We start from the raw sequence: 19,367 nt of genomic DNA, 5'->3' as shown, positions 1-19,367 counted from the left end.
ACAGTGATTAAATACAAAAAAAAGAAAGCTCTATTTGTGCGAAGAAAGGACAAAAAATGTCATATGGGTACAATGTTGTATGGCTGAGTAATTGTCATTCAAAATGTGAGAGCACCGAAAGCTAAAAATGAGTCTGGTTATTAAGGGCGTTTAAGTGCCCAGTTGTCAAGTGGTTAATTTGATTTTATGTTTTTTAAACTACATCATATATGATAATAAACAATAGATTATTATCAACAATCCTGGTCATGCCTGTTTTGATTAAATACCACCAAAAGAAAGCTCTATTTGTGGGAAAAAAAGACACCAATTTTGTTTGGGACCCACGTCGCACGACCGCGCAATTGTCAGTTAAAGCGACGCAGTGCCGAATCGCAATCTCCCGCAGATTATCTCTACACACAGTGAAGTCTCATAGACTGACACAGTAACGGCCAGTTTATGAAGCTGTGATCTGAGCTCTTCACTGGTGATCTGAGTCAGAATTCACACTCCCTGATTCACCATCTCAGAGCTGGTGAAGTGGGGAGTGAAGAGGAAATCCCAGGGGTTCTGAGGAGGAAGGAGGAAGATTTTTAACTTCCTTCTACCTCGTTCAGAGCCCCCAACACTGTAACCATGTCCCCCTGTAATTTTTATGTGTATACATATATATACATAAATATATATAATGTATACATGTACATATATATAATGTGTGTGTGTATATACATGTATATACAATGTGTGTGTGTGTATACATATATATATTATGCAGGGTGACTCGTTATTTTAATTACATTAACCACGTGTCTTTCAGTGAACTGAGCGGTGATCATTTATCACTGCTCAATAAACTGACATCTCCGTATTTCTGTGAATTTCTGGTCCGTTCTCCACTGTTTGAAGCGTTGGAAGATCACTTCACTCCTCCAAGGGTGAAGCTATCTTCTCCGCTTCATAAACAGGCACACAGAGGAGAAAAATCTTCACCGTGAATGCCGGAGAAAGAAGCAGTGAATAGATTTCACTGCTTCATAAACGGACACCTAAATATGAAAGATTTGGAGAGAATAACACAAGCACGTGCCCGATGTTAAGTGTGCAAAAGTTGCTATTTTCAATTCCAATTTTTTCTTTTATGTTTAAAAATTACAAGAAAAGGATAAAGGGGAGGGTTGGTCATTTTGTAAGGACATCATGCATGAGCATATCATAATCAGTCATGCATAGTTACATAGTTACATAGTTAGTCAGGTTGAAAAAAGACACAAGTCCATCCAGTTCAACCACAAAAAATAAAAAAACAAAATAAAAAACACAGTAAAATCCTATACACCCAACTCCATACCCACAGTTGATCCAGAGGAAGGCAAAAAACCCCAGCAGAGCATGATCCAATTTGCTACAGCAGGGGAAAAAATTCCTTCCTGATCCCCCGAGAGGCAATCGGATTTACCCTGGATCAACTTTACCTACAAATCTTAGTACTCAGTTATATTCTGTACATTTAGGAAAGAATCCAGGCCTTTCTTAAAGCAATCTACTGAGCTGGCCAGAACCACCTCTGGAGGGAGTCTGTTCCACATTTTCAGACTCCCTCCAGAGGTGGTTTCTTTTATGTTTAAAAATTACAAGAAAAGGATAAAGGGGAGGGTTGGTCATTTTGTAAGGACATCATGCATGAGCATATCATAATCAGTCATGCATGATGTGGTTAATAAAATCAAAATATAAAAATGAATGCCCCCAACCATAAATACAGGTGTATTCTTTTATTTGAGGTATTTTATAGACATGTGCACACTGAAATATTTTGTTTCGGAATTTTGTTTTCATCCGAAAAATACATTTATTTAGTTACTCCCAAAATAGTTTTTATTTATTTTGTTTTGTTAAAAAATGCATTTGTCCGAAAATCCAAATTAATTAGGGTCAAATCTGTCATTGAAGTGTCTGTCGAATGTTCTAAGAAGATTCGACGGAGCAGCTAAACTGTACAACGCCGCAATTGTACATTTCCGGTCGAATGTTCTGCCTACAAGCTATAGAAGAATTCTAATGTTGTATGACTAGTAATAATTGTTTTTACTAATTATTATTACTAGTCAACCAACATTCAAATTATATCTATAGCCTTTGGGCCGAGCATTTGACCGGAAATGTACGATTGCGTCGTCGTACAGTTTAGCCGCTCTGTCAAATCTTCTTAGAACTTTCGACAGACACCATAAGCCTTTAATGACAGATTCAACGTTTGTATATTTTTCGCTGCTTCGTTGAATCTTCATTGTTCATGTCGAATGGTCTACCCCAACACTGTCTCTATAATGTAGAATCTTTTCTCTCTATGTCGAATCTTTCCTCTCTAGAATAATCTTGGACTAATAGAGTTAAGGTTAGGCACATTCAACCACAGGTTTGATAGACACAGATTGCTATTGTCAGCGACATGTCGAATCTCCTTTTTATATCGAACTGTTGTAGCAACGAAAACGAAACTGAAGCATTCTTTTATGTCGGATCTTTCGGATTCTGCACAATCATTTTCGTTTGTTAAAACGATAACAAAAATACCTGAAATTCGGACAAAAATGCATTCGGACGAAAACGAATGCACATGTCTAGTATTTTAAACCATCAAAGAAAAAAAGAGGATAGAGCAGCATTTCCATTTTTTAACACAGGGCTCGTGCTTCTGTTTTTGCATAGTCCAAACTCCTGCATGAAAAATGTAAAAATTGTGTGCACAATGTTTTTTTCCACTGATTTTTTTGGTATATATTATTCTTCTATGTTTAAAACACATCCACATTTTCTAGGTTGCTGTTTTAAAAAAAATGTTTTTATTAAAAACAAAAACATTTCTTAATTTATAAAACATTTACAAATAATACACTTGTAATAAAGAACTAAAGCAACGACCTATTGATGATGCGGCTGTTGTTTTCATCTTAAATGCACAGTAATTTTGCGTTCTCCATTGACTATAATGCATTTCACTGTTATAACAAAATATTGGTTAATCAATTTTGCTCATACCCTACTGTTAAGATGCCAAGCAGCTAGACATACTATTATTCATTTATGCTATATTGCCAAGAGGGTGCATAAAGCTGCTATAGGTGTTAAAAACATGGGGAGAAAGTGCATGAACGATTGTTCTTGTCCATAAGAGAAAGGATAGACAGCTCTTGGGGGGGGGGGGGATTTACTAAAACTGGAGTGTGCAAAATCTAGAGCAGCTCTGTATAGAAACCAATCAGCTTCCAGGTTTTAGCCCTGGTTCACACTGGGCTGCGGGGAGTGAAGCCGTGCGAGTTCAGCTGAACTCGCACGATTTCACTCCCGCCGGCAGTCCCGATTTCGGCGGCGATTTAAGAGACATCTGTGCAGGTTTCTGCACAGATGTCAATGTAAATCGCGGCCAGAAATCGCAAAAAGTAGTACAGGAACTACTTTTTGAAATCGGTGCAGCGCCGCAGATGCGGCGTCGCACCGATTAGGACGGTGTCATTGCCGACAATTGCCGGCAAATGCCGCCGATTTGAGATGCGATTTCACATGTGAAATCGCATCTCAAATTGAAGGAAATCGTACCCAGTGTGAACCTGGGCTTACTGTCAAATCATTATTGAACAAGCTGAAGGTAGAAGTTGATTTGCTACCATGCACAGCTGCACCAAATTCTTAATGCTCCAGTTTTAGTAAATCATTCCTTTGCTCACTACATCCATCATATGTTTGCTGTATTTAAGTGAAATAACTCATTTAATCTGCATTCTTCTGAGTGGTCTTATTTTTTTTACAGCAGCCTGGAAATGCTGTGTGAAGATTTGGAAAGTGAACACGATATTGTGGCATTTTAACATGTTGCAAGTATGATGACTGACACATGATTGAAATAATGGATGGCGTTTAGCTAATGTAGGTAGTTTCTGACAAGAGCTAAAAGTAATTCCTTGCTACCTACCCCTTAACACCCCCCAAAAAACTGTGGAATACATTTTTAGAGTTTGCAGCCAGCGGGGTGACCCAAAACACACCATGAATGCTAATATATCAGAAAAATTATATTTGAACTTTGGGTGAAAGATGTGGGTACTGCTTTTGCTGTTGAATGAACAGGAGAAAATTAATAAAAATAGTGACCACCCTCCCCTTTTTTTGTAGTTTGATTGTTTGTGTGTGGAAGGAGGATGTGTCAGATTTGTATTGCAATGTTTGGCCTTGTTAAAGAGATTTTACCTCAGCTCCAATCCTTTTGACAACGTGATGACATAGCAAGAAGTGAGGGAAGCAGTTGTCATTGAGACAGGAAGAAACGATCAGTAACAATAAGTTGTAAAAGGTTTTCAACCCTATTTCTATTTTACTAAGAAATACGTGTTTTGTTTTAGTCTGTGTCACTATTGGAGGGAGTTCTTTTCACTTCCTGTCTTAAGAAATGAGGGCAAATCTCTCCAATGCGATTAAAGGCAAGTCTATCTGTACCCCACTTTTTATAAAACTAAAAGTCAAAAAGTTTCGACCTTTAGGCATTTCATTTTACGGCAACATGTTTTGTGCAACAATGTTTGCTTCTTCCATATTCAGCATACATAAAAATCCCCCAAAAATCCAGCATGCTATGGTTTTCATGGGAAGCTACAACAAGAAATGCAATTTCTGTACAGTACTTCTTGGTTATTGTGATGTTTTATATTATATGTGAACAGGGAATATATGCCATCACATGATTTCTGCTTGTGTCCTATACCGTGAAAGATGAACCACCATCACTTGGGAATATCTCACTTGTCCTTCTTGATGTGTACATATCAGAGAACAACCTGGAGCTCCGTGTTCTAGACAGGGGAAACTTATGAAAAAAGCACACGTTTTGCACTACTTTCACAAAATAATTTCGGAATTTTACACCAATAAAGGCATAAATGACGGGATTCAGACAACAGTGAAAAAAGGCTAGCAATCTTGTGCTTTGGAGTGCATACTCTAATGATATAGAACACGAACCGTTATATCTCTGCAACAAATTAATTGCTTTTACCAAAAGTGACACATTGTAGGGGACCTGGCAGACTAGAAACACAATCATTACAGTCACAATTACTTGGATTGCCTTGTATCTTTGGGAGTTTTTTGCTTGCAGTAATGTTTTAATGATACATGCATAGCAAAATAGCATAACAATAAAGGGGATTAAAAAGCCTGTACCAATTTCTACAGCTATAACTGCAAATTTCCAATTGGATGCTGATAAGTCAGCTGGGTATTGTGCGTCACAAACTATGAACTGATTGTTTCCGAATTCGTAAGTCTTACTGAATATACATGTTATGATGGAGAGGCAAGCCGCTACAATCCAAACTGCCAAGCAGATCACTCCTTTATGATTCAGTGCAATGTTTCTGATTCGAAACGACTTTGTAACCTGCACAATGGCCACATATCGGTCAATACCCACACAAGCTAATAACAGCATGCTGCAGTTGAAATTAATTGTGTAGATGCTTTTAGTTAGTTTGCACATAACATCCCCGAAAATCCATTCGTTTTTTTCCAAATACACAGCCCAGAATGGAAGAGTAAATATAAACAGTAAGTCTGCTATTGCCATGTTTAAAAGAAAGATGTCTGTCATAGTCTTACTTTTCTTGTAGCAACTGAAGGTCACAACAACCAGTATGTTACCCACCAGCCCAAAAATAAATATAAGAGACAAGGCAATAGGTCCAAAGATTTTCAGTGAATCTCTGACACTGCCCTTTTGGCAAAATGTGCCATCTTCATCATCTTGATAAACATCATAGTAACCGGAATCTGTTGTTGGAATAAAGTCTGTCATATTTTTCAGGGTACGTATCCTGCACCTATGGAAAAAAAAGAAAAAAAAAAGACAATGTAATCAAAATTTTGACATCTATTTTAGCTCTACGAAAACATTTATTGTTTCATCCCTAATGTACAGGTAAAGTAGCACCCACGTTGCATGTTTTCGAAAAATACTAGTATGCCGGCACACCTCAATGTAGAAGAAAATGAACAGCAGGGCACTGAGGTCAGCATCAAATAAAAAACTTTATGAAAATAAGTAGCACAATTAGACACCTTTCACACTGAGGTACGTTTGTGCTACTAAAAGCACCTGAAAAGCTCCTGAAAACCTATTTCCAAATCAATGAATGTTTTCACACTGGGGCAGTGCGCTGGCAGGGCGGTGAAAAAATGCCCCTCTCAATTGAAATGAATATGAAGCTCCTCAAAAGCGCCAGAAAATCACACGAAAAATGCCTCAAAATGGTTCTTTTGAGTCACGTGACCTTCAAGAAAAAAGCACCGCTAACACCACAAAAGCACCACACCTGGCATTTTATGGGCAGTTTCCAAGCACCTCGGTGTGAAAAGGGCTTTACATTGAAGTTAGCATGATAGGAAACACCTGAGACCAAGCAGCTTTAATAAGTGTGAGGATATAGGCATCATTGATCAAACAAAGACCAAGGATGACAGGGAGCCAGGCCAGCTCAAAGTATGGATATTAGCGGCGGGGTTCTAGGCTGCACACAAGGATGACACATGAGGATGACAGCTGTCAAAATGCCTGGTGGATGTCAGGATAGGGGGTGTGCATGATGCGTTTCCAGGCACTTTGCCCTTTTTTTTCAAATGAGATTTATTCTACAGACAATAAATAACTCAAAATAAAGGTAGAAAAACAGCAATTTTTGTATTTTGGGGCACACCATTCAGTTTACATTACAATAATGATGTATTGTATGGGTGGTTCTGTGTTCTGTGCTATGGACAGAGATTAGTGTGTGTGTGTGTGTATGAAGCTGCTTAATTAATTTTTTCAATGTTTATATTCCAATTTGTATTATTCAATTATATATACACTTTATGTGCTTTTATAATAAAGTATGATGTATCTTATATTGTATAAATATTAAATATGGATATAAACTAGTGGTGGTAACTTAACAACCATGTAACATATTGACAATTTGAGACTTTCTTATCCAAGTTGTAAACACACACTGGACCAACCACAGAATAACTAATATGTCCGCAGGTTGTGTTCACCCTGGTCACCTCACCCAGTGGGATATATTCAAAAGGTCTGTGGATCATGTGCATCTATGCATGTTTTTTGTTGTCTTACCTGCCATGATCTATGGATGCACCAGGCAGTTTATGATTTGCTTTATTTAACTATTCAGTCATATGCCCATATATATACACTGCTCAAAAAAATTAAAGGAACACTTTGAAAACATATCAGATCTCAACGGGGCAAAAATCTCATGCTGGATATCTATACTGATATGGACTGGGTAATGTGTTAGGAATGAAAGGATGGCACATCATTTGATGGAAATGAAAATTATCCACCTACAGAGGGCTGAATTCAAAGACACCTCGAAAATCAAAGTGAAAAAATTATGCAGCAAGCTAGTTCATTTTGCTGAAATTTCATTGCAACAACTCAAAATGGTCCTCAGTAGTTTGTATGGCCCCCAAGTGCTTGTATGCATGCCTGACAACATCAGGGCATGCTCCTAATAAGACGACGGATTGTGTCCTGGGGTATTTCCTCCCAGATCTGGACCAGAGTGTCACTGAGCTCCTGAACAGACTGAGGTGGCACCGGATGGACCCAAACATAATGTCCCAGAGGTGTTATTTTGGATTTAGGTCAGGTGAGCGTGGGGGCCATTTAATGGTATCAATTTCTTCATCCTCCAGGAACTGACTGCATGCTCTTCCCACATGAGGCTGGGCATTGTCATGCACCAGGAGGAACCCAGGACCTACTGCACCACCGTAAGGTCTGACAATGGATCCAAGGATTTCATCCCGATACCTAATGGCAGTCAGGGTGCCATTGTGTAGCCTGTAGAGGTCTGTGCGTCCCTCCATTGATATGCCACCCCAGACCATCACTGACCCACCACCAAACCGGTCATGCTAAACGATGTTACAGGCAGCATAAAGTTCTCTGCGGCTACTCCAGACCCTTTCACATCTGTCACATATGCTCAGGGTGGACCTGCTCTCTTCTGTGAAAAGCATGGGACACCAGTGGCGGACCTGCCAATTCTGGTGTTCAAGGGAAAATGCCAATCGAGCTCCACAGTGTCCGGCAGTGAGCACAGGGCACACTAGAGGATGTTGGGCCCTCAGGCCACCCCCATGAAGTCTGTTTCTGATTGTTTGGTCAGAGACATTCACACCAGTGGCCTGCTGGAGGTCATTTTGTAGGGCTCTGGCAGTGCTCATCTTGTTCCTCCTTGCACAAAGGAGCAGATACCAGTCCTGCTGATGGGTTAAGGACCTTCTACTGCTCTGTCCAGCTCTCCTAGAGTAACTGCCTGTCTCCTGGAATCTCCTCCATACTCTTGAGACTGTGCTGGGAGAAACGGCAAACCTTCTGGCAATGACACATATAGATGTGCCATCCTGGAGGACTGCCTGTGCAACCTTTATAGGATCCAATTATCGCCTCGTGCTACCAGTAGTGACACTGACCCTAGCCCAATGCAAAACTAGTGAAAAACAGTCAGAAAAGATGAGTAGGGAAAAAAAATGTCAGACACCTCCACCTGAAAAAACATTCCTGTTTTGGAGGTCGTCTCACTGTTGCCCATCTAGTGAACTTTTGTTAATTTCAATTAACAGCAAAGCAGCTGAAACTGATTAACAACCCCCTCTGTATACACCCCTCCCCCTCTGCTACTTAACTGACCAGATCAATATCTCAGGAGTTTTGATTCAAAAGTGTTCCTTTGATTTTTTGAGCAGTATATATATATATATATATATATATATATATATATATATATATACACACACACACCCACAGTAACTCACAAAAGTGTGTACACCCCTCACAGTTTCGTAAATATTTTATTATATCTTTTCATGTGACAACACTTTGCTACAATGTAAATTAGTGAGTGTACAGTTTGTATAACAGTGTAAATTTTCTGTCCCCTCAAAATAACTCAACACAGCCATTAATGTCTAAACCGCTGACAACAAAAGTGAGTACACCCCTAAGTAAACATATCCAAAATTGGCCCAAAGTGTCAATATTTGTGTGGCCATCATTATTTTTCCAGCACTGCCTTAACCCTCTTGGGCATGGAGTTTACCAGAGCTTCACAGGTTGCCACTGGAGTCCTCTTCCATTCCTTCATGATGACATCACAAAGCTGGTGTCTTCAGAGACCTTGCCCTCTTCCACCTTACATTTGAGGATGCCCCACAAATGCTCAATAGGGTTTTGGTCTGGAGACATGCTTGGCCAGTCCATCACCTTTACCCTCAGCTTCTATAGCAAGTCAGTGGTTGTCTTGGAGGTGTGTTTGGGTCATTATCATGTTGGAATACTGCCCTGCGGCTCAGTCTCTGAAGAGAGGGGATCATGCTCTGCTTCAGTATGTCACAGTACATGTTGGCATTCATGGTTCCCTCAATGAACTGTAGCTCCCCAGTGCCGGCAGCACTCATGCAGCCCCAGACCATGACACTCCCACCACCATGCTTGACTGTAGACAAGACACACTTGTCTTTGGACTCCTCACCTGGTTGCCACCACACACGCTTGACACCATCTGAACCAAATAAGTATATCTTGGTCTCATCAGAACACAGGACATGGTTCCAGTGATCCATGTCCTTCGTCTTCAGAAAACTGTTTCTGGGCTTTCTTGTGCATCATCTTTAGAAAAGCCATCCAGACCAATTTGATGCAGTGTGCGGTGTATGGTTTGAGCACTGACATGTTGACCCCCCACCCCTTCAACCTCTGCGGTAGAGCTGGCAGCACTCAAAGGTCTAAGGTCTATTTCCCAAAGACAACCTCTGGATATGATGTTGAGCAAATGCACTCAACTTCTTTGGTCGACCATGGTGAGGCCTGTTCTGATTGGAACCTGTCCTGTTAAACCACTGTATGGACTTGGCCACAGTGCTGCAGCTCAGTTTCAGGGTCTTGGTAATCTTCTAATATCCTAGGCCATCTTTATGTAGAGCAACAATTATTTTTTAAGAGCCGCAGAGAGTTCTTTGTCATGAGAAGCCATGTTGAACTTCCAGTGAAAAGTATGAGAGAGTAAGAGGGATAACACACAATTGAACAAACCTGCTACCCATTCACACCTAAGACCTTGTAACACTAATAGGTCACATGACATCGGAGAGGGGAAATTGGGCCCAATTTGGACATTTTCATTTAGGGGCGTACTCACTTTTGTTGTCAGTGGTCAGTGGTCTAGACATTAATGGCTGTGTTGAGTTATTTTGAAAGGACAGCAAATTTACACTGTTATACAAGCTGTACACTCTCTACTTTACATTGTAGCAAAGTATAATTTCTTCAGTGTTGTCACATGAAAAGGTATAATAAAATATATACAAATATGTGAGGGGTGTACTCACTTTTGTGAGATACTGTGTATATATATACTGTATAAATATACAGCACCCTCTACCATAGGAATGTGCTAGAGGTGAATTTAGGCAGGCAAATTTAGGCAGGCCTATGCTTCAGGGGGCAGGGAGTGGTTAGTGTAGCAGTGGGTGTGGCCACCTGTGCTTCAGTTCTCGGGCGCCTCCTCTGCTTCCATTGAGAATGTTCTGGAAGATAAGCAGGGCCGGGAGCTGGAGTGACAGGAAGCTCATGTGAGGAGCCCTGGCCAATCTCCAACTGTAAGACTCCCAGTGCAAGCCCTCTCCTCAGTGCAGACCACCTCCTCAGTACAGACCACCCACTGCAGACCATCTCCTTAATACAGACCCCTTGTATAGACCACCTCCTCAGTACAGACCCTTAGTGCAGACCACCTTCTTAGTCCAGACACCAGTACAGACCACCTCCTCAGCACAGGCCACCTTCTTAGTACACAACCCCAGTACAGACCACCTTGTCAATACAGACCCCCTCCTCAGTACAGACCACCAGAAAAGACCACCTCCTCAGTACAGACCACCTCCTCTCCTCAGTAAAGGCCACCTGCTTAGTACAGGCCCACAATACAGACCACCTCCTCAGTACAGACCACCTCCTCAAAATTGATCCTTAATACAGACCCCCTGACGACCCCACAGTACAGACCAACTCCAGCATAGGACAATTCTCATTTAAACTCACTCACCAGTTGCTGGAGGTCTTACAATATAGCCTCTTACATGATACAACTGTTGGCAGGGGATTGTCTGTTGACAGACTGTTGTCCTAAAATTTTACCGTTGGACGCTCCTTTTCACAATTGTTGTCCAACTTTCGGCCAACAAATGTTGGATGACAGGCTAGTAAATTTTCGGTAGACAGCGGTTTGACGTCTGATTTTCGTATGTTCAGTACACAAATCCGACACAAAAATCAAAAGTACAAATACGCAAAAATCAAAAGTACAATCAATTCTCACCAAACAATGAAATTAGCAAAAGGGGCCCAAAGGATGGTGCTCAAGAGCTGAAATTCCTCGTAGTACGTCACTACGTTTGAGTATGTGGCACGACAATTGTGTACCATAAGTATGCAAGACAAGATCCTGGCACACGCCCTTTTGACAAAAATCAGACGCTCAGTTGGCCAACAATTGTACCGTGTGTTCGAGGCTTAATTGTAGCAGCAGTGAGATGTGTATGTGACAGGAATGGAAGAGTAGTATTCCTCCGCTTTGGATATGAAGGAGCCACTTTAACTCTTTTATATGCAAACCCTATGAAGTCATTTATATAGAAATGATGTGCCGCCGATCATATGCACATGCAAATCGCGTGGCAATTTGTAAATAAATGCATACAAATTCATTGTCATTATGAGCACAATATACAGGGACAGGGACTGTGGGGGACTTTGGGTGCCCCTGCACACAGGACAGCAGGACTCTGCTCAAAAGACAGGACAGTGCTGTACAGTCCAGGGCTGTTGGGAGGTACGTTTTTTTTTTTTTTGTGCACAGAGATCAATTATAACTGTTTAAATAATTGAGTTAATTTATAATTTTTGTTTGCATATGATTGTTTGTATGAGTCGCTGCACCATTTGTTTTATAATCCTATGCCTATTACCTAGAAAATGTCCTGAACTAATTTTTGAAGTGTTTGTTTCCCCAAAACGTCATATTCCTGATATGTGCCATACTTACCATGTACAACTATGAGAAAGTATCCTGTTCGCTTTGTATTGCTTCCTTATGTGAAATCCCTGGTGTTCCTGCCAGTCCCTTTGCTTTCCTATTAAAAACTGACCACACTAAACAGAACACACCAAGGTCAGTTCTCTAGCTGCCTACTGGCGGTGCGTCCATAAAGGGCGCACAGGCACCGCCCCCTCTCTCCTGCTGTCCCTCTATCACCATAGATAGATTTGTGCATTGCATGAATCCATCTATGGTCACCGCTGCCACCCCACGCCAAAACAGTGGGCACCATGCTGGGCGTTCGCTGTTCACTCAGCTGTGTGTTAGGAAAGCAAATTAATCACTTTCCTAACACTGAACCACCTCTCAGCCAATCAGGTGCTCGGGTCTGTGTTACCTGTCACCTGATTGGCTGAAACAACAGGTGCTGTGATTGGACGCTGCCTATCAGGCATCCAATCATAGCAGAGGACGGGAAGAGGGAGCGGGAGAAGAGATCGAGACGCATGGAGTACACAGCCACCATGACCCGACACACCATCTAGACAAGGTAAGTGCTGGGTGGGCAGGGGATGCACACTGGGAATAGGCACACTGGCAGCAGTTGATTGGCACAGTAGTGGCAGTTGATGGGCACAGTAGTGGCAGTTGATGAGCACTGTAGCTGCAGTTGATGGGCACAGTAGCGGCAGTTGATGAGCACACTGGCAGCAGTTGATGGGCACACTGGCAGAAGTTGATGGGCACAGTAGCGACAGTGGATGGGCACAGTAGTGGCAGTTGATGGGCACACTGGCAGCAGTTGATGGACACAGTAGCGGCAATTGATGGGCACACTGGCAGCAATTGATGGGGCACAGTAGCAGCAATTGATGAACACACTGGCAGAAATTAATGGGCACAGTACTGGCAATTGATGGGCACAGTGTCAGCAAGTGATGGGCACAGTAGCTGCGTTTGATTGCACAGTGGCAGCGGGTAATGGGCACAGTGTCAGCAATTGATGGGCACAGTGTCAGCAATTGAAGGGTACAGTAGCTGTGTTTTATGGCACAGTGGTGGCAATTTATGGGTACAGTGGCTGCGTTTGATGGGCACAGTGGCAGCAATTGATGGCACAGTGGCTGCGTTTGATGGGCACAGTGGCTGCGTTTGATGGGCACAGTGGCTGCGTTTGATGGGCACAGTGACTGCGTTTGATAGGCACAGTGGCTGCATTTGATACGCACAGTGGCTGCGTTTGATGGCACAGTGGTGGCAATTGATGGGCACAGTAGCTGCGTTTGACGGGCACAGTGGCTGCAATTGATGTTTGTTTTCCCCCCATAAAATTGTATCCCACAATGTCATTCTGAAAAGATTTGGGGGATTTACATGTTGACCTGTGAGTGGAGGGACTTCCAGTTGTCCTTGACGGCCTGGGAGTCAAAGAAAGCCATCCCACAGACAGGTTCTTTAGTGTATACTTGGTGAAGCCACATAATTGTGCAGGATTTGTTAGACACCCTATCCAGCCTTGTGGGAAAATGAATATCTGCACCATTCCAACTCCACTAGTTTCAGTAATGAGTAAGGCAATGGTTGTGAAACACTTACTTGGGATTTGGAAACTGTAAATCACTGTAAAGCTCTGAAGCAGCGATAATCTATAAAATAAACAAAAAATAAAAATAAATTTCTGACTTTTTATTACTGTTAGTAGAAGAAAGTAGATAACATGGTCACTTAATAGCCAGATTCAGAAAGACTTACGACGGCGTATCAGTAGATACGCCGTCGTAAGTCCGAATGCGGCGCTGTCATATCTATAAGTGTATTCTCAAACTGAGATATGCTTCTCTGTTGCTATGATACGACCGGCGTAAGTCTCCTACGCCGTTGTATCTTAGCTGCATATTTGCGCTGGCCGCTAGGGGCGTGTACACTGATTTACACCTAGAATATGTAAATTAGCAAGATACGCCTATTCACGAATGTACTTGCGCCCGATACGCTGTTTACGTAAGGCGTTTTTCCGGCATAAAGATTAACCACCAAAAAGATGGCGCAGCCCATGCAAGGTATAGACGACGGAACAGCCGTCGTATTTTACGTCGTTTGCGTAAGCGTATGTGAATGGGGCTGGGCGTAGGTTACGTTCACGTCGAAAGCAAGGAGTCTTTGCGACGTGATTCTGAGCATGCGCCGTACCAACGGCCCTCATTTACATGGGGTCACGGCGAATTTACATGGAGCACGCCTTCTACCTGCCTAATTTGAATTAGGCGGGGTTACGCCGGGCCATTTGCGCCACGCCGACGTAACTTAGGAGGCAAGTGCTTTGTGAATACAGTACTTGCCTCACTATCTTACGTCGGCGTAGTGCAAATGGGATGTGCTGCGCCGACCTAAAGAAGCGCCGCTCTACCTGAATCGGGCTATTAGTTTGTAAACTTACTTTGTGAAGATCCCCACACATTTACTTCCGTGAATTCTGTGACCAATATTAACCACTGTAATGCCGCGTAGACATGACCATTTTTAATGGTCTAGAAAACGTTTTTTCAACCCGATTATTGTTAAACCGACCTTGCCTACACACGATCGTGAAAAAAAAATGCTCTAGCAAAGCGCGGTGACGTACAACAGGTATGACGGCACTATAAAGGGGAAGTTCCATTCGGATAGCGCCACCCTTTGGTCTGCTTTAGCTGATTATGTGTTAGTAAAAGACGATTTGCGCTTTTCAGTCTGTTACAGCGTGATGAATGTGCTTACTCCATTACGAACGCTAGTTTTACCAGAACGGGCGCTTCCGTCTCATAACTTGCTTCTGAGGATGCGCGTGAAAATTTAAAGCATGTTCGAAATTTTTAATGCCCATTTTTTACGTCGTGAAAAATGCTCTGGAGCCCACACACGATCCCAAAAAACGGTCGTGTGTAATGAGTATGGGGTAAATCGTACCCCTACCCATTCACCTGGGGGGAAAAATTGTCAAGGAAAAAACACACTAGACCGGTTTTTAAAGCAATTTATTATCACTCGGTGACCCCACCCCTTATGATGTCACAGTCCCGCTGGAAGAAGATAGCGGAGGAGCCGATACTACTTTTTTTGTTTACAATTCAAAATGTATTTTTTTGCTACAAAATTACCCTGGAACACCTAAACATTATATATTTGATTTAGCATTGACCCTAAAGAATAAAATAATTTTGGCGTTGCAATTTTTTTTATGTCACACAGTATTTGTGCAGCATTTTTTTCAAACGCAGTTTTATTTTTTTATTATTAATTGTATTATTTATTTTTTAATTTTTTTACACTGTCCCTTTGTTTTAGTTTTTTGTTTTTTATCCCTATCACAAGAAATGAAAACATCCCTTTGTGAAAGAAATAATGGTCCCCAGATCTCTCCTATACCCTTGAAAGCATCAGATAAATAAAACATTGATTGAGGGGAGAATTTACCTAGCAGAAACACAGAAATAAGGGAAAAAAACAAGCCTGAACTTCTAACTTTTGACCAGTTTACTATAAAAGTACTCTTTATTAGTGGTGGTGACCACACAGGAAGTGTGTAAAGAAGGAAGAATAAGAACACCTGACAGGTGTTCAAATCCTTCTCCCTTCTATTCAAAAGCAATGCTAGCTGAAGTTACTGTACTTAAACAATGTATAAGGCTAGGTTCACACATATGCAAATTGGATGTGTTTTAAATCGCATCCAATTCGCATGACATGTGGAAGACCATTGCTTTCTATTGTTCACATATGTCTGGTGCAGGCGGAGTGCGGATTCAGTGAAAAAGGTGATTTCTCTGCAAAATAAAACATGATGACATGGATGGGTAAGGCCATTGGTTGTTGGGGTCTGCGGGCGGGGGGCTTATCGGAATCTGGGAGCCCCCTTTAATAAGGGGGCCCCCAGATCCCGGCCCCCACCCTATGTGAATGAGTATGGGGTACATCATACCCCTACCCATTCACCTGGGGGAAAAAGTGTCAAGAAAAATAACACACTAGACAGGTTTTTAAAGTAATTTATTAGGCAGCTCCTGGGGTCTTCTTCCGACTTCGGGGGTCTTCTTCCGGCTTCGGGGGTCTTCTTCAGATTTCGGGGGTCTTCTTCCTCCGCTCTCTCTGGCGTCTTCTTCTGCCGGGCTCCTCCGCTATCTTCTTTCAGCGGAACTGTGACATCATAAGGGGTGGGGTCACCGAGTGATAATAAATTGCTTTAAAAACCTAATGTGTTTTTTCCTTGACAATTTTTCCCCCAGGTGAATGGGTAGGGGTACGATTTACCCCATACTCATTCACATAGGGTGGGGCGCCGGGATCTGGGGGCCCCCCGCCCGCAGACCCCAACAACCAATGGTCAGGTGTCGGGAAGAGGCCCTTGTCCTCATCAACATTTGGACAAGGTGCTTTGGAGTGGGGGGGCCACATGTTGAGGGCATGCGGCCTTGTACAGTTTGGGGGGGAGGCGCTCGCTCGTCCCCACCCTCTTTCCTGACCCGCTGGGCTGCGTGCTCACATAAGGCTCTGGTATGGATTTTGGGGGAACCCCCACGCCGCTTTTTCGGTGTAGGGGTTCCCCTTAAAATCCATATCAGACCTAAGGGCCTGGTATGCTCTTGGAGGGGGAAACCATGCCGTTTTTTTATTTAAAATTTGGCGTGGAGTTCCCCCTCATGGTAAGCCACTGGCAAAGTCCCCTGTCCTGGAGGCGACTTCAAGTCGCGTTGCAAGTCGCCCCAAGTCGCGCTGTAGTTCACGCTCAAGTCATGTCCAAGTCGCCTTGCAAAGTCACGCACAAAGTCGTGTTGCCCCTGTGTGAACCGGCTCTGAGGAGCACTTTTCTTGGAGGAGGTATCAGATTACTGGGTCACCTTATGATCCCAAAAGTCCTTGCATTTGACCAGCTGCTGGTGGGAGAAAAATCCAAGAAGCTGGCAAAAAAGCCCTGTGAGGGGAAACCTACTCTTTCCCTCCTTGTCAGGTACCTCTCCCTAAAACTGCTTTCTCCCTAACCAGTGGGGCTCTAGGCTTGACCTATTCCCACAGTGTGAGCATTTATATTGATGCAGACCATGCTATTTAAGCACTTATTTGTCAATTTGGCTGACCGGAATGTTCATCTGGAGCCTATAATAGGGGAACAATTTGCCTGCAATGGCCATCTGCCAGGCTGAAGAAATGGCACATAGCCACTTTCAGGTTGGTGGCTAAACTGCAGCCCAACTCCGACCTGCAAACGGAGTATTATGCCGCGTACACACGACTGTTTTTAATGTCATGGAAAAAACAACGTTTCTCTCGACGTGATTCTTGTCAAGCCTGCCTTGCATACACACGTGACGAATGTGCTATCTCCATTACAAACGCTAGTTTTACCAGAACGAGTGCTCCCGTCTCATAACTTGCTTCTGAGCATGCGTGCTTTTTTCCCGTCGTTAAAGCCTACACACGATCATTTTTCACAACGTGAAACAGTGTGAAAAACGACAAGAAAAATTAGAGCATATTCTAAATTTTTTATGACCATTTTTGCACGACGAGAAAAATGCTCTGGAGCCTACACACGGTCGATTTTAATGACCAATTTAAAAAAAAAAAAAATTCTCGTCGTGTGTACACGCCATCAGATATTCGCAAAAACCTGACATGGGTTCTTAAACTTTATCAGTCTAGCCAAAACTAGAAAACATTGGCTTGACATGCACTTTAAATTAACCAGGGGTCAAGGGAATTAAAAAAAATAAAAAGTTCTGACAGTATAGGAAAAATGTATATAACTAAATATCTAAATGTTAACTCTTCACTGCATCCTTCCTCAAAAGACTTTCTGCAGGGTCCAATGGCATAAACACTGATTGTTTCCCCCCTCGGAATTAACAAGCTAAAGAAATGCCAAAGTAGAAAAAAAAATAAAAACGTATATAGCTGTTGAATAGTTTTCGAGTTTCAACTAAGAATAACAATGCATCATCGGAATAGAGGACTATCTTTTCAATGAAGGACTTTCTTGATCTTGATCTCTTCGCTTTTTTTAATAGCTGCAAGCAACTGCACATTGCATTAGTGACAAAATGGCATTCTCTGTAATACCTCTACGTAGCCCTACATTACCTGTGCCTACCACTTCTCTTCCTGCATGTTTGCATGACTAATATTTTCTCTTTCACGGTAATGTTTTGTAATTGAAAAGCTAGTGAGGTATTGCTAAATTTTGATTGCACGACTAATATTTTCTCTTTCACAGTAATGTTTTATGGATGAAAAGCTGGTGAGGTATTGCTAAATTTTGTTTGCACGACTAATATTTTCTCTATCACAGGAATGTTTTATGGATGAGAAGCTGGTGAGGTATTGCTCATTTTTTTTCACTCAAAGAATACTGTGGACAAAGCAGAACACCTGTTACATATACGTTACAATTGTAAGGGTTCATCCAAAACTCAGATTTGTAACTTTCCTTTATTTTGTTGAGAAAACTAAATTCCTGGGTTCATCTCTTCCACCTAAGCGATGACCTTGTTATATGCAGTATTCACAGGTGTATTCACAGGTGTCCTGGACATTCTATCACTTCCATAAATTATGAAGATAATATACCAAACAAGATTAATTGTCAAATGTAATACCTTACATTTAATAGAAAAGATTCCGACAAGCAGCCGCTTTATATGCAAAAATCAATATAAGTATGTACATTGTTATAATGTTGTGCCAATATATTAGCATGATATATAAGTATAATTTGTCACTGCACCTGTCCCCGATGTCTCCTGTTGTGTCGCCTGTCAATTGTGATTTGTATTAAATAGGGCAGGAAACCACTTTACAATTTATAACTTCCTTAGAGTAAAAATGCAAGACATGTGTCATGCAAAAATATAACCTTTTAAGGCAGTGATCTCTAATTACTGGTCTTTTACCTGTTATAAGTTTACATGCAGCATGGGGAAAAATTGCATGTCAAAACATTATAATTAATAATATCGTTTTAGACATAGGAGAGAAATTACATATTTCTGATCTAATGGGCATACTCCTACAGTTTATTTTTATCCAATGGAAAGCTAGTTATTAGTAAATGCACAATATGTGTGGTTTTGTGTGTTTGTGTTTTTCTTTCTTTGCAAGTGTTCATGTGTTTTCTTTTTCAGACACCAAAAAACGCCAAAAAACGCTTGAAGAATTTGTAGTTCCAAAGAAGTCCATGTACTTTTTTCAAGCTTCTAGAGA

The 19,367-nt window shown here is 41.8% G+C and overlaps 1 protein-coding gene across 1 annotated transcript; it reads right to left on the bottom strand.

Moving 5' to 3' along the window:
* Positions 1-3,778: 3,778 nt before the first annotated feature.
* Positions 3,779-18,925, bottom strand: CCR6 (C-C motif chemokine receptor 6). Its single transcript, XM_040350640.1, has 3 exons — positions 18,892-18,925; positions 13,731-13,780; positions 3,779-5,852 (listed from the first exon to the last, which is right to left on the bottom strand). Exon 3 carries the CDS (start codon positions 5,825-5,827, stop codon positions 4,733-4,735), a length of 1,095 nt encoding a protein of 364 aa, XP_040206574.1. The 5' UTR covers positions 5,828-5,852; positions 13,731-13,780; positions 18,892-18,925; the 3' UTR covers positions 3,779-4,732.
* Positions 18,926-19,367: the final 442 nt, after the last annotated feature.

The sequence above is a fragment of the Rana temporaria genome, chromosome 4 (genome assembly GCF_905171775.1).
Source record: "Rana temporaria chromosome 4, aRanTem1.1, whole genome shotgun sequence".
In the NCBI taxonomy this organism is placed as follows: domain Eukaryota; kingdom Metazoa; phylum Chordata; class Amphibia; order Anura; family Ranidae; genus Rana; species Rana temporaria.
Note: the sequence above shows the minus strand (reverse complement) of the source record. Positions and strands in the feature narration are given on the sequence as shown.